The 24,663-nt window shown below is 43.1% G+C and overlaps 1 protein-coding gene across 1 annotated transcript in view; it reads right to left on the bottom strand.

The window, feature by feature from the left end:
- Nucleotides 1-13,255: 13,255 nt before the first annotated feature.
- efnb3b (ephrin-B3b) overlaps nt 13,256-24,663 on the bottom strand; it is a 75,843-nt gene continuing 64,435 nt past the window's right edge. The window contains exons 3-5 of the mRNA XM_067523710.1: nt 24,065-24,157; nt 21,373-21,432; nt 13,256-17,634 (exon numbers count right to left, since the gene is read on the bottom strand). Coding sequence (XP_067379811.1) covers nt 17,201-17,634; nt 21,373-21,432; nt 24,065-24,157 — 587 coding nt within the window. The 3' untranslated portion in view covers nt 13,256-17,200. The remainder of the gene's footprint in view (nt 17,635-21,372; nt 21,433-24,064; nt 24,158-24,663) is intronic.

Below are 24,663 nucleotides of genomic sequence, written 5' to 3' on the forward strand. Positions count from 1 at the left end.
GATAGTGTGGAGGCTTTTGTGCACCATGGTGCTATCTGTCAGGTGAGATGTTGAAGCCAACTGGGAACCTTCACATGTGCACGGCTGGCAGACAGGAAATCTCCCATCACCACTGTTCTCTGTCTGCCGGCCTGAATGTAATGTGGTACACGCTTCAGCTGTAGAGAGAGGAAGAGAGAGCTCTGGAGGGAGAGAGAGAGAGAGAGAGAGAGAGAGAAGTGGTGGGGTGACAGAGTAACTGGTCGATAGAGGAGAGGAGGCGAAGGCACAGAAGAAGGCTCAGCAAAGGAGGAAAACAGAAAAGGAGAGAGTGACATCAGTCATTTTGGACACGCATCATTTTCTCTCCAAAAGACACTGGCAGCTGTTGTATGTAATTGTGAAGGGTAAGGAGGGGGAAGGAGGACGAGTTGGGCAAAAGAGAGGAGAGAATGGAGGGAGACGCCGATACCATGGAGGATTCAGAGACAAAAAGCATCCTTTAGCTTTTTGGGAGAAACTCTAAAAGGAGTTGAAGCATGAGTGTGTATGTGGTGGAGGTAGGTGTGCGTGGGCTGTCAAATCCATGCAGTGACCACCTGTTTTATCAAAGGAAAAGACAAAAACATAGATTGAGCATGTCAACAAACAAGGACAGAAGCAGCAGAGAATTTCACCGTTTTTAACAACGTTAGAGTAGATGCTGTGCTTAGACACTACAGGCAGCATTTAACTACTGCTGGCAGCAGCTCTGTTGAATGAGTCCTTCCATACACACTCAGCTGCCACTTTCCACTTCCTAAATACAGATGACAAATTCATTCTGAAGTCACAAGGGAGGAGTGAAAACATGGATGCATGGCTTCCCCAGACACGATCAGATACTGTATTACTGTAAAGCATCTCACTGTGTTGGCTATGATTGTGTGTATCAGTGAAGGCAGTCACGAGGTCTCAGTGCAGGAGCTACTATCAAGAGCATTCAAACCAACATTAGCCCTGCATGAAAAAGTGAAGCCTAATTTATTTGAATGAGGCCAATTTGTCGACGCAGCAGGAGTGCCAACACAGAGGGTTCCTGTAAAAACATCAGCAACAAAAACAAAAAAATCAACTTTTGCCAACATCGTCTGGCAAAAGCACCACATGATACACGATAGCACAAATTACTTATTAGTTAGTAACATAAACAGTGTATTTTAACTGTTTAGCTGGTGATGAGCGATAAAGGTGTAAAATCCTTCAGTGTAATGTGATTCATTGCTTGCGGTGTTTTGGTGGCTGATAAGCATTCAAATTCATCAATCTACTATCCCAACTGGACTTCCTGGAATGCAATTACTTTGCCCCTAACAACGCAGCCTCTTGCATTTTTCATCTGAATGCCCACTTAACCTTGGTTAACATGGAGCATTTCAGGATGAGATTATTTTTATGCCGTCTAATGCCAAAAACTAAAGATAAAATGTGCCCTGCGTCTGATATATTGAAACCGAAATACTATAGGTCTGATTGCAATATTAAATAGCTTTCAAATTGTTGAGTTGTGAGATGATTTTGAGGCATTGATGCAGCTAGAATTGCAGTACTTGTGATGAACTCAGACCCCCAAAATAACTTTCCCTATATAACGTCCTTACAGCAAGTGAATAGCAATTATTAAAAATTATAGCATCACGAACACTCTGAAAAATACTTTGTGCTACATTTTAACCAGCAGATCTAATGAGAGCAAAATTTCTCAAAAACCCGTAACCGATATTATTTTTGTGCAATTCCTGTGTGCATTAGTTAATCAGTTTATATTGACAAATGATTGATGGACTTTGGGCCTTAAAGCTACAGTATGTGACTTGTTGTGACTTGAAAGTGGAGCAGCAATGACAGTAGACATTCTCTTCGAAAGGTTTTGGAGTGAGGCTCACCCTCCTAACCAATCAGAGAAGGCCAAATCCTGCATATCAAACATAAGCTATTGGCGGTATGGGACACCCTGGGTGGATTGTACAGCTAACTATGCATCCACTTCTCTAAATGTGTCGGTGAAAGTATGACATTACTTTGTGCTTGTCATTTTCTCACAGAGCTCCATGAGCATCATGGGTCTAGTAGCATGTCAAGTCTGAGCATGTGCTCATTTTAGTACCATGTGTTTATGTGTACACATGTATGTGTGTATACGCATCATCTGCAGGTGTGCTTGGTACTTTGTACTTAAGTGCTTGTGTAATATTCGACAGCACAGCAGCACCATTCTACAGCGTAGTATGTGTGTACATTCCTGAATTTGCGTGTATTGAGTCTTTGTGTATACATAAGTACATACACTAAGTGTGCATGTTGGTGTATATACATCATTCTGTTTGTGCTCACAAGACACACAGAAACTGTAAAATGTCAGGTTTATCAGTATCAGTCAGACATGTACAGTATACTTTTTGAGTGTGTAGAATAAATGGCGTTTGGAGATGGTCTATTTCAGTGATTTTAATGGTTTTTCACATCTCTCCTCCCCCATTTAGAGAGACTGGAGTGTTTTTTGACCCTCGTCCATCTCATCCCATCAATGATGCCCCCATGCCACAGATAAAAAGTCTACCCAGCAGCCAAACTTCTTAACCTGCGCCGCTTCACAACTCTCTTCTCCTGCGATTACGAGCCACTTACCACACCTCACACACCAGCTAGAAAATCAATACTTTGACTGTGTGTGGTAGTGGTGGTGGGAGGGGGATCACCGTCCCCACAGTTTGCTTTCAAAGCAGAACACCCTATCATTGAACCCCACCCCCACCCCACCCCCACTCACACAAAACACATTCAAAGTCTCCAATCAGCTAGCAACACCCCCACTCTCTTCCGCCCCTGCAACTGTTCAAACACTCACAAACACACTCCTGCACCCTCATGCCCGCATCTCTGAAACAAAGCGCCACGAACACCTTTGTCTGCAGCCAGCTGCACAGTGTGTAGGCTGAAATGTGTGTGAGCGCAGGACGTGCACACACAGTAACACACACCCTCACAGAGATAAACTTAATGAGGACTTGCTGAATGTGAAGCACTAAACATACTGATGTCACTGGTACAGTGAGGAGCAGGGCCCCTTTGGTATGCTAGCCACACACTCACACACACACGCACACGTCGCAATACTGGGCCTTGTGTTCAGTTTCCTTTGGCAACGGAAGTTTAGTGTTTAAAGCTGCTGCTAGACAAAACAAATACCCTTCTGCACTCCTCTGTCTCGCACTCCCTCTCTCCTCTCATTCTTTCTCTTTCACTCCCACATTCTTAAATATCCTTGCAGGCTTTTCTTTATCTCACCATCTTCCTTTCCCCAAAATCCTCCTCTCACACAGCCACATTGTCCATCATTCATCTTCCTCCTTTTCCCCTTCTTCTCTCTCTCCGTTTTTCTTATGCCCTCACTCTGCCCGGGTTGCACACTAACACGGCTCAGTGCCTCCCTGGACACACACCATTCTCCATGCTTATTGTTCCCCTTGACAGCTTTTGTAGTGTGGAGAAAAAGCAACCCCCCCCCCCCCCCCCCCCCCCCCCTGCCTTTCTCCCTCCATCTCCCAAATTCACCAACTCCAACCCTCAACCCTCCACTACTCTCCTCACTGCCTGCCATCACCCCTCTACTCCCCTTTACCATCGACAATCCCCATCACTGTCCACACACACACACACAGACACACACACACATTCCACAACCGTAAAGGTCAAAGGGTGCAGCTGCCTCAATAAAGAGATGGGGGAAGGAGACAGAGGGAGAGATGGGTAACTCATTCACTTTCCTCCCTTTTTGCAGTGGGCAGAAAAGGAGTTAGAGCATCAGGGTTGGGGGGCATTTTGGTGGGTTTGGTGGGGGGTTTGAACATTAGTTGGGGAGGCTGGCTCGTTTTTTTTTATTTTCTTTTTTGGCTTGTTTGCAGCATTTGGAATAGAGGTTGTTGAACCTCTTTCTCACACTCTGTTTACTCTCTTTGGCTGCAGCAGATGTAAACATAAATGGTTGGTTACAGCTATTTACCAGAAAGGATCCTTGGCCGTGTCTTCTTTGTGTTTATGAGGACCAACATGCTGAATCTGCTGTTGGCTAATGGTCAAAATCCTCCACTACTCAGTGTGTTGTAGACTCATATGTCGGGCTGATTTCGGCCTGTTTATTCAATATCATAAGCATGTGAAAGCTTTTCACAGCTCAACCTGTCTGAATTAGAGAAAAATAAGCAGTGGGAAGCAACTTATTCAGCAGTTTCTGATCATTTCAGATATAGTTTACTGGGACTATATTTGCATTTGTGCATGTGTTTTATATATATATTTGAAAAGATACTGTAACAATGTTTTCCAACCAGCTGAAGTGTAACACTGAAAGTGCAAAAGGCTGATGAGATATGAATTTGTTGGAGCGATGTGTGTGTCATTTTGATACAAAAAAACTATATATTGTGTTAAGAGTTTTGGGTAAATGTGCCAAAATTTAGAAAAGGTGTAAAAACCATGGTGAGTGCATGTAAACGCACGGTATGACAACTCAACATGTCCTGCAGCGTTGTTGACCTGCTCATGTTCTGTTTGATTCCCTCCTCTCCCTTGTTGTGTCCACATATGGTGCGTAATTTTCTTGTCTTGAAATAACAAAAAGGTGTAAATGGAAACTGTGAAAAAAGCTCTGGGCAGAATTGAAATGGGAACAATGATTTTATGAGATGCCTTACAAGTTACTGTATCTGTGTTGTATCATTTGTAATGTTTTGTGCAAAAATGAAGAGTAGATGCTTCTATTCTGCTTAAGAGGCGGTGTATCCCTGACAAATGGAAGGTCATGGAGACTAAAACACTAAGTACTAATTCATTAAAGCAAATTGGGCACATTTAAACTTTGTAACAATAATCCGCCTGCTTAACACAAACATAATTGACCTAAAGTGTTCAACATTTTCCCCACAGTTCGGAAATTAAACTTGACACTACTGTGTGTAATTGAAAACCTGGACTACCTGATACTGTAGATTGGTCATGTGTTTGCAAATAGAACATGAGGATCTTACTGTTTGTTTGGTGTAGGTTGAGTTTCCCTGGCCTAGTGGCCTAGGGGACAACAGTTTTTCCTCTCATGTAGCCACAGCACTGTCCTTACACAAAAACAGGTTCAGGCCCAGGCCTGTTGGAACTCGTTTGTCCTGCCCTAGGCCATCCTGCTCTTCTCTTGACGTTGGTTCTAAGGTACATTTCGTCATGACTTAAAGACTTAATAATACACTAGTCCACAAATTGTTACTCATTTCAAAATGGCAACTCGAACCATACATCCCTTCATGATCCTATTGATGTGGCTCAACTCATATAGTCCCAACTATCTCTGGTGTGTTGCATAAGTGTGTGTGTGACATTCTCCCTTCGTGTGCTATAATATATCAAACTAAAAGACCAATCAATTCAATTCAATTCAACTTTATTTATATAAAGCATAATCATTTCTCAGTGTTATTGCAGTCTTTACTGTGTCACTTCAGTCTATTCGATGTGTCCTAAAATGCCGAGGAGTCCTTTTTCACTTACCAAAAGTCACTGCACTGTATTTCTTCAGGGACAGAGAGTGTGTCTGTGGCTGTTTAAAAACGACACATTAACCTTTTCAGAAATTCCACTCTCATATGATGATTGATATCTTTAATATCAAAATCACACTGGAGAGTTACCGAAGGTAAAATATATTTAATTTAATTTCTTTTAAAACACCTGGCTCTGCATCACAGTAGTTGTCCAAGGACTGTGAGTTCCCAAATCATGGAATGAGCTAGAGTGCTGTGATGAGAGAGAAAGAGACTCACATTTTGAATAAAACTTGACTCCTAGCACCTGAAAAAGCTAATGGGAGGCTGCCACAGCACAAGTGGTGTGAAATCCTTCTTGATGGATTGAAAAGTGTCTTTAGGGATCCGAAAGCTCGCCTTCTTGAGCATCTCAAAGGGTGTGGTGCTAACCAGGATGACTTTGGCATGATCACATTTAGACTTGACTGAGGGAAAATTAAATCAGATTTCCTTTGAACAGGATTTGCTTTGAACTCTGCCCAGGCATCGTTTAGAAAAAGGTCTCATGACACAATTTGATCGTGGAAATGTGTGCAGGTAGAAATCCGCCTCCCTGTGGTTAGTCCAAAACTTTGAACTGAACATGAAAAACTTCCCGGCTCTGCAACCTCTCATCTCGTTATGCACACACTTCCTCGCGGCGATGATGATGCATTAAAGTGTTGGAATACGTGTGACATGCGCCCATCGGTATGATGCAAGCCGTTCTGTGTCTTGCATGTTGTATACTTTTTTGCAAAACAGAACAAACCATTCAGTTTTAATTAGTTTAGCTTTACAGTGCACGAAGCTCCAGTACATATCTTTTAAATTCTGGAGATTCTTGAAACAAAAATAATATGATATGGCAGGGGATTTTGGTAAAAGAATTCTGTGTTTAGTGCCTTCTCTGCAGGAAGGTCAGAAGACGAGTTTCTGCTTCAAAATAGTGAACCCAGCTGGTAGAAATAACCAAAAATACTTTGCAAGGGCTATCTGCATATTTTTTGCGCTTCAGTTGCTTGAACTATAAGCTGAGATTTTTCATCTCAGTCTAAGAAATGCATGCAAATCAAGTTGTGGCACAAACAAGCCCTAGAAGACAAGCGATGCTCATCCAAAAAGCCCCCCCCCCCATCACCAACTGCAAATTGTGTGCTTCAGCTGTTAAGACTAATCCAGCAAGTCTGGCACCCATACACCCTAAAGCTCCTACATAACCGGAGCCTTTTCTGATTAGATTTGAGAATCTAAGATGGAAAACAACCCAGTCAGTGCTCCTCATGCTATTACTGATGTAGATTTACAATGAGAAGTTGTGTAGTAATATTTTGATTTGAAGTATTATGATGAGAGTATAAATTGTAATCCATTTCACTGCCAAACAAATGCTTATTTTTGTGCATTAAAACTTTAACTGTGCTTAATGTGCAGTTGTGTACTTGGCTGGCTTCCCCTCTCCATAACAGTAGTTTTTGGAGCATAGTTTTTGTGCAATAGTCATGTACATAGAACTGCTTCCCGTGTGATGTAAATGCTTCTGATTTGGTCTTTTTGTGTATTTACTTCCTTGCACAAACTCGGTGAGACACCAGCGTCTTGCTCAAGGACATTTGAGCAGACGTTTGTGAACAATGAAGCCACAATCTCCCAGCTGTGTGACTCTGTAACCACAAGACCACCCTGATGCCAGCAACACGGCATCTTTAACAGAGAGTGAAGGCCTTACTTCAGTTTCACAATGAACTTGAAATCAAAGTCAATTTTCTAATAAATAAGGTTCCTGGCAAAAACAATAGGGTGCTTTTAAAATAAAATTCAATCTTGACAAACCGGCACACCAGTATATGAGAGTTTGTTTTGCCATGTTAGACTGGAATATTTTTTCGAAGAATGCAGTTTGTGTAAAGTCTGCCTGGGTTTGTTTATCTGGTGTGGCTGTCTGAGTGAGGAATGTGTCTGTGTAAAGCATCTCCCTGTGCTGGATTAGTACATTGTTCCAGTGTAGAAGTGTGTAAGAGAAAGTGACACCTCCAGAAGTTAGGTCACAATGTAAACTGTCACAATACCTGGCTAAAACGGCAGTTCATATAATCTACCACTTTTAGGTACTGCAGTATACCCAGATTACTTTCACTGTTAGCTTTAGAATTCTCCACATGATACTTGGATGACTTCAATAACACATAATTACAGAGAGTACAGTGGGAACTGCTACCACTGTGGATAATCACAAAAAATACATTTAGCACTATAGATCAATGGCTTTCAGGCTTCTGTATCCCAACCCAATGCACTACCCCTGAGCCACCAGGCCCCCTTGAGCATTTAGCACTGTATTTAGCATTTAGTCTACTGCCTGTATGTGATGCCTGGCCTTAGAAACTCCGGGAGGTGTCATTTTTTTACAGTTTAATATGAGTGTGTTTACATGAACTTAAGTAACAAGGTTACAGTTGGATTTCTCAGGAACACTGATTTCTTGCGTCATGTAAACAGGCGAGCTGGTTTCTGAAATCAGGGGGAAACCTGGTTCTAATCTGCTTTTTCAAACTGTGCATGTTGTAGACAGAAACACAAATTTGAGTGAAAAAAAAATGAGAGACAATTAACAGGGCAATGCCGCCACACTTTTAAAACAAAGTCTGCCTAAAATCCAACAGAAAATTGAATACAAAGTGCTACTTGGAAGTCTAAGTATTCAAACAGTTCCTGTTGTAGATCAGCTGTGTGTGGACCACACAAAAAAAGAAGAAAGAAGTCAGAAAGCAGTGTTTTCTTTACAGGTACAATCTGTGTGCCAGGCTTCCAAAATAAGTCAGAGATGGAGGAAAAAACAGATTTTTTTTTTTTTTACCCCATTACCTGATTAAGCTATTTTCTCCAAGCACCAATTAGTGTTCTTCAAGTAGTGTAAGGTTGGGCCACTACAAAGTTATATGAGGTCGGAGGTTCTAGTGAAGCATTTGTTAAAAATTTCAATGTGTGACCATGTGTTTTAAAATGGAAAAAAACATGTCTCCCAGTAAAGCAGTGTGTCAGGCTGTATGTATTGGACAACAATGGTTTACAGCACAGACACTGTGTAGAGGCAATTTATTGTTTAGTTTAGTGCCTGTATAGACATTGTTGAAATCTGATTCATTTAGAAAAGGACCAAAGTTCTCCATAACCTTGTGTCTAAAGTTAGGCACACAATGTAGTTCCAAGTTCCAAGTCCTTAGGAGTTGATAGTTCATGAAAATTAAAATCGATATGGCCCCATATACTGTAGTGCAGTAGGATAAGGAAAATGTCAAATCAGACTCTTATTTATTTAGCTCACAAAACCACACTCAAATCACACAAATTGACATGCAAGAGAGGTTAGATTTATATATTTTCCCTTTAATGAGAGAAAAGGCTTTTAGGATGAAGGGTAAGTGATGTGTTTGGCAGATGTAATGCTATTTTGGGTAATGGTTTGTTGGGCTTGCTGGAGTATAAAGTTCCTCAAATCTAATAAAAAGCAGGAGAGATCTGCTAATGTCACTATAAACTCAGATATACAATAGTATCATCCAGACCTACTTCAGTGAAGTGGGGAAATGTCATATAGTGTATGTTCCCGTTGTCACTGGATTTTTTTCCTTGTAACTTTCAGCCCTCTAAAAATGCTAAATGTGCTTCAAGCTCTTTAGTCTTATTTTTTATTTCTTTTTAGTTAAATTATATGGAGTATTTTGCTTACCACGACCCCATGCACATCAGAGAAGACCAAAGTTTGACAAGCCTGCTGTGCCTCATTACTGTTGCTAAGCTCTGATTGGCCAGTTGCTGCTTATGGGACCTGATGTCATTACCCCGTTGTTATTACCAGTATATTATAATGTCTTAATATGTGAAGAGAGATACAAAGTAAAGCAGTTAGGCATAATGATGGGATCTTCTAAATCAAATTTAGAGGCAAAAGCTTTTTAATTGAACAATACCTACTTTGTTTATTTGCTGTGGCCCCAGTTGTATGTATGCATAATTGTGTGTGTCTGTGATGTAGTAGAGGGGCTGGGGGATATCGTGGGAGTTGTTTGCGTGATAAGCAGAGGCATTACAGAACTTTAGTTTCCCTCCAACATCGAGGGCTGCTGTGGCGCTATCCGCTCAGGAATATTAACAAGTTAATCATCTGAAATTAACGCAGTTGTATCCTGCAGCCAAACACATAATGTACAACATCGCTCCCCCACCCCCTGCTGTGCAACCAAGCTATTTTTTAGCCATTTTCTCATCCCTCCCCCCCTTTCTCTCTAGTTCTCTCACTCTCTCCATCAGCTCTGCATTTGCAGCTGCACTTGTCATCAGGCCTGTTATTAACAGTAATATTTTTCTCACTGTGAGATGGAGGGAAAGGTACAGAGAGTGAGAGATTCGGGGAGATAGAGAGAGACAGAAAGAGACAAAAGACAAGTGAGAGTCAGAGGAGAAAGGCAAACATAGAGCAGAGAATGGTGGGGTGGGGGGGGGGGTCAACAGCTGCCAACATCACTATTGTAAAATCATAGATCATCTACTGATAATTCCTCTTCTGCTGAGGTTTAATTACTCTCTTTCAGAGTTACCTGTCCACCTCCAGGTCTGGCCACACACAGAAAGGCCTTTGCATCCAATCAAACAGTTTGACCTTTTAACCCTTCATCTCTTCTCCAATCATGACATGACATTTCAGGTCTGTCAAGTGAAAACCATCCCTGCAACCTGTGCAGCTCTCCCCATCTGGGTGTTAAGGTGTTGGGCTACATAAATCACTGTGACATTGTAATCACAGCAGTTTTAGCCTGAATCAGTATGCAGATTCTTGGGTATATTTCTTTGATTTAGAGCCTCGTCTCCCTCACTCCTCTTCTATCGCTGACCTTCGCTCATTCCCATGGTAACTGCGTCTTACTCGAGGATTGTTTCATTGGTAAGTCAAGTGGGCCAATCCTTGGGTTTTAAGTTGCGCATCAGAGGCAAAGCTTTTCAAAATCTAATTTAGGGGATTATCTCTCTATTGATTTCACTTAAAACTGATTCTTTTCTCTTGCCATCCTTCTGCTGTTGTGATAAAGTATCAGGGAAGGAAGCGACGTGTGGGTTTCTGTGTGTGTGAGACATATCAAGCTCTTTCTTCCTCCACGGACTTGGAAAGAAGGCTCAGTCATCTCACTTGGCAGTGCGCAAAGCACGCGAGAGTGTGCATGTTCATCTTTGTGTGCTTGTGCCGTTCAAACTTTCTCTTGCATTTATCTGCATCTGTCTGTGTGTGTTCATGTGGCACACACACACACACACACACACACACGACTATCATCCTCCATGGCATTAATATTCATCTGTGTGTGCATTGAGCAGAACAGATTAGCAGGAGTAATGATGAGCATGTAATGATAAGGGGACCACAGCACTCCCGATAGTCTAAACAGGCCGCCTTTAAACTCCACTGGAAAGAATCAAGCAAACTCATTACAGCTTAACAGCCATTAGATTAGCATTAGTTCCTCTTTAAAGGGAATATCACTGCTGGTTTCCATGGATTAGCAACCGTAGTGAACCATTCAAAGAACATTACAACTACTGGTTTGGTATTAGAGTTAGTGATTTGTTTCAAGCTACAACTATTGTTGGCAATTTCCTTTTACTATCCAGTGATAGTCACTTTCTTTGGCTGAATCTACCCTCCGGGCTCGTGGACTAAGCTGTCAAGTCTCTGCTGGAGGGTGCGAAACTGCAATGGGATGAAATGTGTTCTTAATGGTATCGATGTGGGCATATAACATATGTATCAATCCTCGTTGTGCTACATGACCTTAGCAGAAATCAGCTACTATCAATCCAGTTTAAAGGCTAAACTGAATTTACCCTCAGAATCCAAAATACTAACCCTCCAGGCACTCTACACTTCGAACTACTCAGCTACTAACTCATTAGCATGTAGTTTTCTGACTTTAAAAACGCTGTAGCAACATCAGCTATAAGATATATGCTTTTATCAAAGCAACAGACATGCCAGTGTCAATGTGTGCCCCTACAAGATATTAGAGCTACTTCTTAATTCCAATTTTTGGGAGAAAATCAACCATTTTGATATGAAACTGAAGCAACACGAGTTATTTGCTGCCCTGAGTACTTACGTAGTATGATTTCTTTGAGTGATACTACCAGCTACTGGCTGCCAACTCTAAATATCATACACATCATATCATACATTATATGCTTATTATTAGTGTAGTTCCAACAAATACTTACTAGTTTGCTAATTGGAAAAAGCATTCAATTGTTTTAATGGCCTTGCACCGTCACTCACACTGGTTGATTAGACTTTCTGAATAGACTGCACATTTATAATATGCAACACATTAGGTTTTTCCAAAGGTGGCTTTTTGCCATGTTACAGTGAAAGCATATATCTAAAAAAAACAAAACAAAAAAAAACCCCACTGAATTTAGCATTTTTGGTTTCAGGCTCCTCTCGAGCATGCTGTCATGCTGTCATGTGGGCGACTTAGCAAAATAGAGCAAATGTTGGTACCTCCTGTGCTTTTCCTGCTATGACAGGTCAAAATGTCTGCGGTGGAAAAGGTCCACATCCACTGCAGGAAACGACAGTAGCTGCTTTAAATATGTCCCAGGTCTAATTAGAAACTATTCCACAAACCAAAGTCACAGTAAATAACCTGTTTTGATTACAAGTAAGTTATGATTATGGTTTATGAGATTATGGTTGAAAACCTACAACTAAAATGGGAAAGAATAAGAGGCAAATGACTGCAGAGGAGAGCAGTAACACTGAAGGATGAAGGTGTAGATTAGCAGTCTTAGCAAGTCGCTACTGAATGGGTGTTGACTGTTTGCCAACCGTCATTGTGCTTGGCCTCAGTTACAGTGACAGGTTGTCATGGCAGAGGCAGTGACAAGCGTCTACCAGGATCAATGCTGGTGTGTGACAGTGCATAGGATCGCATTTGTGTACAGAAATGTACTGGTGTTTGTAGAGTTTGGGTCAGGGAATGTGTGTGTGGCATGTAATCTACTCTCACACATCGCAGATCAAAGGCCAAATGCAGCTGCCTAGTTATCTCACCCTAGGCCACCCTGGTGGCACACCATGGCTTGGATGGGCCTTGAAAAACACACACAAAGAAACACATCCGCACCCAGATGAAACAAATTTTGGAAGGGAGTAAAAGATGCTAACAGTTACCATAGAAACATGCCACAAGGCTAGAGGGGGAAACAGGAGGAAGAGGGGACTTAAGGGAGGGAGGCAGCAAATGAAATCAGCTCTGTCAATACGTTGCTAAGCAACACTCAACACTAACGAAGCTGGGTTTGATAACTTGTTGATAACACCAGTGGGAGAGCCAGTGTGTGTGTGTGTGTGTGTGTGTGTGTGTGTGTGTGTGTGTGTGTGTGTGTGTGTGTGTGTGTGTGTGTGTGTGTGTGTCTGTGTGTGTGTTTGACCGTGTGTCTGAATCGTAATGTTATTAGCAGGGGCAGTGAAAGAGCCCCTACTGAGACAAGCCCAAACCAGAGATAAGGGGAGAGACCCTCTATTTAAAGTAGGGTTACCAGCAGGCCTCAGGAACTCAGTCACTCACACACAGGCAGAACAAAAGACCCGAGCAGACCCTCACACAATAATGAATCACACAACAGGACAAAGCGAGTGGTGCTTAAACATTTTGTTTGTTTTTTATTCAACTTTTTTTTCCAAACCAGGAATGTACTAGTTTTTTCCTCTCTTTAGAGATGTGTTGGAGGGGAAGGGGCAAAAGAGATAAGGGGAAGGAAAAGGGATATTCAGGGGTCACTGTGATGAGGAGACAAGGGAATAAGGAGAAGAGAGAAAGAGGAGGAGAGGACACACAAAAAAAAACCCTTCTCACACAGAGGTGTCCCAAAAACAAAGTCTCAACACGTCACCTACGAGAGCCACCTCGCTCCGCGGCCTCTGCTTGCTGGCTATTGGCACAAAGAAACACTCACACACGTGTACACACACACACCCACACACACTTTCACGAAAAGAGAGGTGAGGGAGCTAGGCGGTAGCTTTTTTTTCCTCCCTCCCCCTACCCCATTCCATAAAAACAGCACTTTCTTCTTTCTCTTTTCAACATGACAACCAGTGGTTGTGTCCGTGGTTTGTAGAAAAGCCAACACGTTGAGTTGATCAGTCAAACACAAACAGTGAGAGCCAGAGACACAACTCTGAAATAACATCGACATGGAAATCAAACAATATATATAAAAAAAATTGAGTCCAAGCGATACTTGACATTCTGCTGACAGGGGGCAGCGAGGGAGCGAAATGGACTGAAAACTGGGCAGTGGCTTCTTCGTTGGATTCAACGCCGTAAAGTCTGAGAAGTTTTGTTTGACCCCTCAAGGCAGCAACCATTTCAGACTGAAATACTGTCATTTTGGATCGAAGAACTCCAAAGGGTCACAGACGTTGTTGGAGAGAGAGTAACAGACACTTCATTTGGCTTGGAGGATTGTTGTAGGTACTTTGAGCATGTTTAAATAGACACAGACTTAACAGCATACATAAAAAACAAAACACAGAAGTTGGTAGTTGTACAAAAAGAAGAATTTGAGGTGTTTTCCTCTCATTTCATCTTTGAAATCAGTTTTGATAGAATCCAAAAATGACCCATGGTATAAAAACAAAAAACAAAAACATCTGAACATTATCATCATGTGCTGAACAAAGTCATTTCGGACCAATGTGACACTTAAGCATGAACAATATCTCATTATATGATGTCAGATACTGATACAAAACACAGCAGAGAAATGTCGAAAGGTTCAAATTTAAACACTGGCTTCACACAGAAAACATGGCTATATCACTGGAGGCCTCGTGTGTGTATGTGTGTATGTGGAAAAAAAAAAGCTTAAGCTCTCCATTGCCAACCAGTTTACACATAAGCCATAAACATGTTTCAGCAACACAAAACAGCTTTATTAGTATGCACATGTGAACATATTGCACCTCTGAACACAGCGTTGTGTTATTGCCCTCCAAGGTTGAGGTGCTGGGCACTAGTGTGTTTGTGCAAGTGTATGTGTGTGTGTGTGTGTGCGCGCGAGTGTGTGTGTGTGTGTGAAAGAGAGGAGAAAACACACCACACACAGTCACTCTTTTCATCCCTCCAATGTCCATTGGGTTAGTCTTAATTGCAGAAATAAAGAGTCATATGAAAGCAATCACCATTTTTGCCGAGTGTGGGTGAAAGTGTGTGTGTGTGTGTGTGTGCGCGTGTTGTGTGCGTGGGTGTGAATGTGTTTGTGAGAGAGCAAGCAGGAGTGAGAGAGAATGTATGTCATTCAATGCAATCAGTAGGCATTTGTGACAGTCATTAAAATGTGTGAAATTTGTGTTAGGATGTGTGGGAGGGTGTGTGTGTTAAACACAGAGAAACAGAGTGTACTGACTGCCCAGAGGATTTCTCTTGTGCGTGTCTGCAGCAAGCTGTATGCTGTGTGTGCTTTTATAATAAATGAGAAATGTGTGTGTGTGTGTGAGATACAGAGATGCATTTCAACACAAATTGTGGCCGGACAAGAGGAGCAGATTTAAAATGTGCTGCCTTATGTTAACATAAAGTAAGACTATAGTAAATGTGTGTGTGTGCGTGTGTTTGTGTGTGTGTGTGTGATGAGATCTCTCTTTTCCATGGTTAGAGTTCAACTCTTCCAGAATCCATTTTGGCTGTTGGTCCATCGCCTCTGTTCAGGAGGCTCAGACCCTCTGTTTAAAGAAAAGGTTTCTCTCCTTTGCCAGCCACTCTTTCATCTGCTCTCTCCATCCATCCATCCTTCCTTGGGATCCTTCATCTCTCACTCCTGCCGCTCCCATCCTCCCTTCCCTTCAGCTTCTTTAGTGTGCAATTCCTTCAGTCTTTTCTTTCCTCATCTCCCTCCCTTCCTCTCTCTCTTTTTTAAAGTTCTGCATTCAGACGCCGCTTTATTCCTCCTCCCCAGACAGCACTCTCTCTTGCCCTGTTCTTTTTTTCCTTTATTCTTCTTTTTCATTTCACCACCCGCCCCCCTTTCCCCACCATCACTGCCTCCCCCTGCCCCTCACTTCTTTTCACTTCTGCGTTTCAAAAAAGCCTTAAAAAAACTTTCATAGATGGTTCTACCTCAACACTTCCACAAACGAGGTCTAAACTTCAAAACTACAGCATAGTACAAGGAGCTATAAAAAATACACACAGAGTTCAGAGACCCTAGAGGGGAGGGAGGGAGAAGAGGAGGAAGGGAAGGAGGGAGTGAATGAGAGAGGGAAGAGAGGAGAGAAACAACCTCTGTTCGCTGGGAAAATTAAAAAAGGGATTAAATTAATATACAGCGCAAAGGGAAAAGGAAACAAGGTCGTCCTAAGTTGTGAAAAATAAGAACAGCAGATTAAAAAAAGCCTAGCAACAATAGTGTAGTTTAACAGAGTGGGTAAAAATAATAAACAATAGAAAACAGAAAAAAAACATCTAGAAATTATTTACTGGATATTCATATATATAATCTATAAGTGTTGATAGCGATAAAAAAATCTCACTTTTTTGATATTCGCTCACTATTTTGTGTTTTGGTATTTAAGACAAGTCTAAAGAACACAGGCGTACACGCAGTCACACACACACACAAACTAAACCCCACACACGCATATGCCCACTCATATGCAAACTGGCTGTACTGAAGCACGCTAACTGCACACACAGGCTAATGTGGAGCAGCAGCACCATAATATTATCCAAGTCGTATGCACACTTGCACAGTCTCTCTCTCTCTCATACACACACACACACAAACACACATATTATTAAAATATACAAGATTCTGAGTGTCACCAATTAGTCAGACCTCCTCAGGTCATGTGGTCATGTGACTGCAGCCTGGGCTTTCTGATTGTGTGAGTCCGAGGCCCCTGATTTCTCAAAAGGAACAAACAAAAACAAACTAGAATTGTATTGGTGAGTTAGTGGCAGGGGCCTGTCTCTGGTTGGCTGATGGACCTCTGAGGGGTGACTTGGTAGGATAGGCAGGTATGGCCTCTGGGGATCAGAGTTCTCCAGCACTAAGGGGTTCGGGGGTGTAGTTCTTTTCTTTCTCTCTTTTCTCTCTCTCTTTTTTTTTTTAAAACATCACAAATCCCAACTCCAGGTCCATACTCCTAGAAAAAAAGTGTGTGCTGCACGTACGCACCAGCGTTACGGGCACAACTCTTTAATTCAGCAAAGGGTGGGGCTCATTTAGAATTTGAGTTAACAAGAAGGGGGCACTCGGAGGCTCTCGCCCATTTGTGAGGGCCTCGTTAAAAAGGGCTGTGTATGGTTATGACATTGCCCTTAACACACACTTGGAGGCCCAGTTGTGTGACAATGGGGTGGGGTGGTTGATTCAGCTAGAAACACAACTGTGGCCGGGGGTGTGGGCTGACAGGGCTGTGAGTGGGGTCCAAGGGACAATACTGGTAGTATTGGGGGGTTCAGGGTCAGAGCTGTGATGGCGAGCTTCGCAGTGGCTTCATTCAGAGCGGGGAATTGGTTGGTTATGGGTGGAGGGAGGTGGGTGTGTCCAGTCGACCGGAGCAGCGAGCGGCCGTCTCATACTTTGTAGTAGATATTAGCTGGGCTCTGCGGCGGCATCTCCTGGACGATGTAGACTGGGTGTCCGTAGTCCCCGCTCACTTTCTCGTAGTGCGGGCAGTAGGCTGAGTCAGACGTCCGCAGGGGGATGATGATGTCACTTGGCTCAGAACCATTGTTGTTGGAGCTGGAGATGCCGCCACCGCCTCCGCGCTTGGGGCTGGTGAGCGAGGACAGCGAGAGCGGAGGGTGGTGGGTGTCTGAGTGCTTGGCGTGCCGCCGTCGGTAGCACACCACGCAGATCACAGCTGTCACCAGCAAGAGAAAGGCGGAACCTCCCGCGGCGCCAGCGATGAGGGCAATGTTAGAAGGTTGAAGGGGCCCATTCTCGCCGCCGCCCTCGCTCTCGACGGTTGTGTGTCCTCGAGACTTGGTGGAGTTGCCTGCAATGCCTGAAACAAATCACAAAATAATCTTGCTTCAATATCCACAAACGACTCAGTGCCTTCCTTTCAGATACGCTGTGTAAATGAACATTAAATCTTCCCAAATATACCAGAGCAATAACACAGCTTGCTTTCACAATTTGTGTATTCATGAGATTTTAAATAAACATACCAATCGTTATGGCTCTGTACCACAATGACATGAGTAATGGTGCTGGTTTAGCTCTGCTAGTGAGGGCTGCAGAGACCTAACCCAGTGGAATGCAGTAAGTATGCAGCAAATCTCACTGAAGCTTATATGTGGTCTTTTTATTGATGTGATGAAGTGGACAGCAGCACATATAAAGAGCAGAGGAATGTCCGGAGAGTCAGTGTGTGAGCGTGAGCGTATTGTACATTATACCCTTTTGTGGACAGCCTGGCTAGGCCACAGTGTGTATCAAGGTAACACACTCTATTTCTTTAACCTTAACAACTGTATTTACTTAGCAATACAGCTGGCCACATGAAGAGAGCCTCCCTGCTCTGCTTTTACCACCAGACCACACACTCCGCCTGCCTGTTGCCCTTCCTGGCCGCCAGTCTGTCCTTTATCCTGTCTGTTTATCAAACTGTCTGTCAGACTATCGTTCTGTTTGTCAGCCCATCACTCGCTCTGGCTGTGGTGCGTCTCCCCGAAACCTTAGATCTTCACAGTCTCTGAGCTCACAGACTTCCCTGTAGGAGGCCGGGTCAGAACTCAGCAGGTGGATGATGGTCTGTAGGTGTGGTATCTGTGTGCCTTTGTGTTTATGTGGCTCTGGCACTAGGCCGTGTGAAAGTGTGTGGCAAACTGATTAAGCCTGGTAATGCAAGTCCCTGCTATACAGAGCCTTTGGATTGGTCTATCATTATTCTTGGCACACATCCCCTCTTTCTCTGTGTCTCTCTACTGCGTGTCCTCCGCTTCCTCGCTCTCCCATGCTCCGTGGTTCTCTCTATCTTTGAGTTATTGAAGCTTTAACGACCTACCTTGCTCTGAGCTCAGTTCCTAGCAACAAAAAACACACATACAGACACATGCACACTAAGATATGGACGTACACAACCGTGTATGCGAGCACACCTCATCTCCCCAGGCAGCTAGGCTCCCCGTCGCGCTGGACTGACCGGGAGCAGAGCACTAATGCCGGATGTCGATTACACTCCCTTCTCCTCCTCCTTTCTTCCTTCCTCCATTAACCCAACATCCCTCATTCTCCATCTCCATTATGACCGCCACCTTTCACCGGTTCTCTTTATTATATCCTCTTCCTTCACCTCTCCTCCTCTGCCTCCTCATCTCCCCCGTTTCCTGCTTCTCAGTCCTTTCTGCCACTTTTTTATTTTTCAAGTTCACACTTTAACACCTTCTTTTCCTGTTTCTTTCCATTTTTTTTCTTATTTCATTAGTGAATTTTGCCTTGAAGAGAGATGACCAACAGGTCAGAAATGAAAGAACCGGTCAAGGTGACAACATATCGTTATCCTTCTTTTTCTGCAATATGATTCACATTTCAGGAAGTTGCAGTAGCTTTACAAGGCTAGGGATGTTTCCATTTTTCAGTGCAACTTTCTGAAATTAAGATGGGGGTGTGAATCAGTGCATGTTTCCACCAACAACCTTTACATAAACACATTCTAGACGATGTGACAAGGTTACATAATTAGCAACACTGACTCTGATTCAGACTGACATGTCATTGCTGCTTCCCACATAAGATGGCTTTTTTTCTCTACTCGTGAATTCATTTGTCTCTTCCTCTCCATGTGTACTGGTGTTGTTTTATTAACTGCTATGGTGACATGGAAGGGCCCTAACGTGCAGCCTGTCTGGACTTGTATATGGAACTTTGCGATTGCGTAAAGTCCTCAGAACTCTGTTGTTCATAGAGTGGCAACATGACATGAATACAGCAGAAAATGGAGTTTGTTCCGTCTTTGTTACAGCATTTCTGGCTGCTTCACGTGTTTTTAAAAATAGGAAACATACCAACTGTGCCATTAACACTTGAAAAACGAGCTGAAAATTAGACCATACCACTGTGATAAACATGGGCCGGTGTAATACAAAGCTGCATTTGCATCTACACATTAATTTGTAATCCATATCTAAAGATCTATCAGACTGTTGTATTTTCTGTTTCCTTTTGCGAAATCAATTATCGTTTTAGTACGGTTGAGTTGTTGGCCGGCTTCAATACCAGATCATGCAGTTAAATCACACCTGTACAACAACAGTCACTGTCTGGTGAAAACTGATTAAAAGGAAGCATAAAGACACCAAATGTCAGAATAATGAACCTACAATAAAATTATTGCAGCACAATGTGGACTACGGAAGAGTTTTTCTTTAATGAGGGTAATTTTCCTAAATTTCCAAATGGATTTATGGAGCATTTATCCTCAACAGATATATATGATGCTGTGCTTGATGTCTGTGTGCTTTGGTTTGACTGAGTTATGACGAAGAGGGATGATTTGCATTGAACTGGGTGCCATTGGGAAAAAAAAAACTAAAATGAAGATGCTACTCAGAGAGTGTATTATGTGTTCATATTCCATTTCCCAACAATGTTTTGTGTTTGTTTACGTCCCTGGAGAGTATCAGATGAGACAAACAAACAAAAGAGAATCTGTGAATAACCAGTAACACTCACAGTTATTAGCTGAGATGATTTGAAGTGCATTCACATGAGGATTAGAAATTCGAGCGTAACTGCTGTGTCAAAACAATTATTTCAGATATGTGGTTACATGTGTGCTAATATGTCCCTGCCTGAGAGTCAAAAACGTGTAAAATTCCTCATTATGTGTGAGATGTAAATTAGTTTTATAGTGTGTCCAGAGTTATTTGTCTCCTTCTCGTAAAACAATGCATACTATTGTTGCTTACTTCACACGTACACGTCTCACCTACTGTATGCGAGGTACGGAGAAGTGATTGGAAAATGCGTGAATGCACCTATTCGCACATTTGGTATAGTACACAAATTCATCACCAAAAAAAATAAAAAAATAGTAAGAGAAAGAGAAACAAACACAACAGGGATGTGTTCATGGTCTTTCTCCTGCACAGTATGACTGCATGAATGGAGCCTTTCTCCATTTCCATCCGCTTGTTGTATTCCCCATTCCTCCTTTTCAATTATTCTTTTCCTTCTCCTCCTTATGTGCCTCTCCCTTCTACCCACTCTATTCTATTGCTCCCCTGTCTCTTCATTCCTCTCTGCTCATCTTTCTGTAATTCACATCTCTCTCTATTTCAAAATCTCTCCCTTTCTCCCTCATGATGGAACCACAGAATCCAGGCCGCCCAAACTAATGACAATAATAACTCTCTGAAATGTCGCCGCCGGTCTAGCCCTCTTTCCTGCTGCCCTCTCTCCCTTTCTCCTCTTCTCGCCTCTTTCTTCCTCCCTCTTTTTCTTGTCCTTCTCCCAAGGTAGCTATTAGCCATCCATTCCCCGCCTGCAGCACTTAGCTTAGCAGAGATGAGGAGTAGAAGGATGGAGAGCAGGAGAGAAAAGGAGAGAGAGTGAAAGATATGGAATTAAATAGAGAGATCCACAGATGTCACCGCTGCACATTCTCCATCTGTCGCCTCCCTCCCTCTCCCCACTGCTATTATTTATTTTTTTTAAATCTACCACTCTCTGCTTAGTCCCTCCATCCATTTTGTGGATGCATCCACTGTGGATTATTTCCATTTGGTCCCCTGCTTACCTGGGTTTCGGTTGGTGGTGCGCCCTGCTGGCTCCTTCTTCGGAGGCAGTCCATATGGGCCTGCGGAGGAAAAGTAAGGATGGAATATGAGCAGAATGGCAGAAATACTGTGACAGCCTCGTGCTTCTATAACAGCCAAGGCTCTCAGAACTGGAACCAATAAGTGACATTAGCAAATAGAGAGGCAGCCAGAAAGGGAAACAGAGACAGAAGAGCTTTAATAAAGGCTTCCCTCCTTTCCATTCCCATTATAGGAGAGCACATATTGATTGGGCTTCGATGTGCCATGTATTAGCCCTCGTCCATTTGTTTGAATAGGAAACTAAAGAGAGGCCATTTACTGTTTTGGCCGGAGTGAATTTACACAAGGCCATAACGGCTTGTAATCTGTAGTCGCTAAATCAGGCCATCTGTCTAGCAAGCCCTCAGTAATGGTGATGGCATTAAAGTGCGTTTATGTGACACATGCAAGCACGCGCATGCACACACACACACACACACACACACACTCACTGTACTGGCACTTCTCTGTTGAAAAACACTAATATCATTTGCTTCTGAGGCATCTGTCTGACAGTAGTTTGTTTTATGTTGAGATATGACTGTTTAGCCCTGCGGCAACATTCTTAAAAGAAGGTCTGCTACTGGTCATTGCAGGGGCGTGCAAAATAGAACTGTAAGGTGCTTATGGATGAAACTGCCCTGTAAACCCACAAAAAACACACACTGCATCACACCTACTGCATGAACAAAATCTTTGTGTATGTGTGTGCACAGCTGTCAACCTACATATATATACTGACATTTACAGAAGTGTAAGGCTATTGGCTGGTGGCTCCCTCATGAGAGCCCAGCAAACAGAAGTTAGGGGCGGTGCTGTCTGGATCAATAGAAACTGCTGTGTGGTCAGCAGGGGCTAGTGGAGGGAGGTTCAGCCTGTATGTGTGTGTGTGTGTGTGTGTGTGTGTGTGTGTGTGTGTGTGTGTGTGTGTGTGTGTGTGTGTGTGTGTGTGTGTGTGTGTGTGTGTGTGTGTGTGTGTGTGACAGAGACAGAGAGCAAGCAAGATAGATAAAGAATAAAATGAGAGACGACAGGTCAATATATGTGTGTGGGGCAAGTCTGCAAGCATCTGTTTCCTGTGTGAGTGTGTGCGTGTTTCTAAGAGTGGAGCTGAGTGCCATATCTCATCGGAGATCACCATGAGGCGGCACGTCGGTTATTTAGACGACAAACAACACAGACGTGACCTTTCAGCCACAAAGCAGATAAGACAGAAAGACAGCGGAAAAGAGAGAAAATAACATGGAGCGAGAGCTGAGAGGAGAGATGGCCAGTAAGAAAACTGAACGGGAGGTGATGAGGACAGGGAAAAAGGGAATTTGAAAAGGAAACGAGCCATGTTGCTTTAATGAAAAACCAGTGAAGGAAGGACAAAAGAGAAAAAAGACCCAATGAATCAGGGACAGAGAGAAAGATGACGTATGTGCATCTTAGAACTTCATAGAGTTGTGAAAAACTTTTGCGTGTGTGTATGAAAAAGGTAGCGTTTCCATTGCCTGTATGGTGAAAGAAACAAGGGAAAAAACTGTGAGTGTGTGTGCAGCGGTACGTCTATTGAATTGAGCTGACTATGCTGATGTTATGGGCAGATAGAGCCACAGCAGCACCACTTGGCTCTTTGCTGAGGAGCACCTACAATACACAGAAGGTCTGATAACACCAAATAGGCTAAGGAAATAGAAATAGGCAAGTGTGTGTTTGGATGTTTGTGTATGAGTGAGTGAGTGGGGTCGTGTGAAGGACAGGGGCCTATTATGTGTGGGAATGTGTAGGTCCATGAAAATGCTTAAATGGGCCTTTTTTCAGCAAATTCTTCGTTAAGCCTGCATGTTAGGGCCATTACCTTTGAACATTTTCCAAACAAATTAGAAGTGTGCGCAGCTACAAGTCATTAAAAATCACTGACTGTGTACTTTAATGCTGAAAGCAGTCGTTTTGGTACGCTAGCAGATCTGCTGGCTGGGTGAAGTGTGTGTGTTCTGGTGTGTACGTGACTGTCAATATGCCAGGTTGCATGTCTGTGGTCACGTTATGTGCTCAGGTCCCTCTTTGCCTGTAATGTATATACTGCCCAAGGACTTGTGTGAGTTTCAGTTGTGTGGATTCTCAACTCTGTGTGTGTGTGTGTGTGTGTGTGTGTGTGTGTCCAGCATGAGTCAGGAGTAGTTAAAAGGCAGAGTGAGAAGGGAGTCAACAGGGCTCATTAGAGCTGACTGATCCCACACTTCTCTGCTGTTCTCACCACTTAACGAGCCCTAATATGCTCAGCAAGAACACACACGCTCAGAGGAGTGCTTCATGTGTATGTGCACGTGCACGTTTAGTATATGTGGGTTACAAAGAGGGAGATAAGAGAGATGCTTAAAAGTGGATGAGGCTGTATGTCAGATAAGGTGCTGTAATGAATGTGTGCCACTGTGTACTGTACAGGTGGGAGATTATGGAAGGTTCAGCAGACTGGAGCCAGTGTGAGTTAGTCGTACTGTGTGTTAAGCAAGCGATTGTGTATGATGCACGACTCCCGATGTGAGAAAGGGAAGAGTCCATATGTGGAGTTGTTGTACATATGGGAGAAGCTCACATGTGGGCGTGGGAGACAATAAAGAAAGAAGGAATGGTCAGAGGACTTACTCTGTCCCACTTTCAGGACCACCTTCATGCCTTGCGTGGCACACACTCCTCCTCTCATGCTATCAAGGCCTTGGCGGGTCCCGTCTGACGTAGCTGGAAAGATGGAAACACAAAAATACACAGTTAGCCATGTTGGAAGGTGGTATACATGCCCACAAAGACACACAAACAAGCACACACACACAGAAAACCCATCTTTTAAAGCCAGACAACTTCACACCTCGCAATCTATAGCTGACGCCAACAATAGCTTCTATTCATATGGTCGGCCATTGCAGAGAGTTGATGAGTGACATTTGCAGAGGCAACAATTTAAAACTCCACCAGAAGCTCTGAAATGTCAAACTACGAGGCAGCAGCACTTTAATAAGTCCTCATTTAGCAGTCTGCTGGAATTCATTAATACCCCTGCCGTGCTGCATGGACTCAACCGCCTTCAGTCAACTGAAATTGGTGCTTGGGATGAAGAAATAGAAAGAGGGGGGGTTGATCTAGAGAGGCAGAGACTGGTTGATGGAAAAAAAGATGGTAATCCAATCAAGGGCATATATGAAATAAAATGAAGCCCCTGAGACACAAACCACAGTGTGGAGAAAAAC

The sequence above is a fragment of the Channa argus genome, chromosome 12, assembly GCF_033026475.1.
Source record: "Channa argus isolate prfri chromosome 12, Channa argus male v1.0, whole genome shotgun sequence".
In the NCBI taxonomy this organism is placed as follows: domain Eukaryota; kingdom Metazoa; phylum Chordata; class Actinopteri; order Anabantiformes; family Channidae; genus Channa; species Channa argus.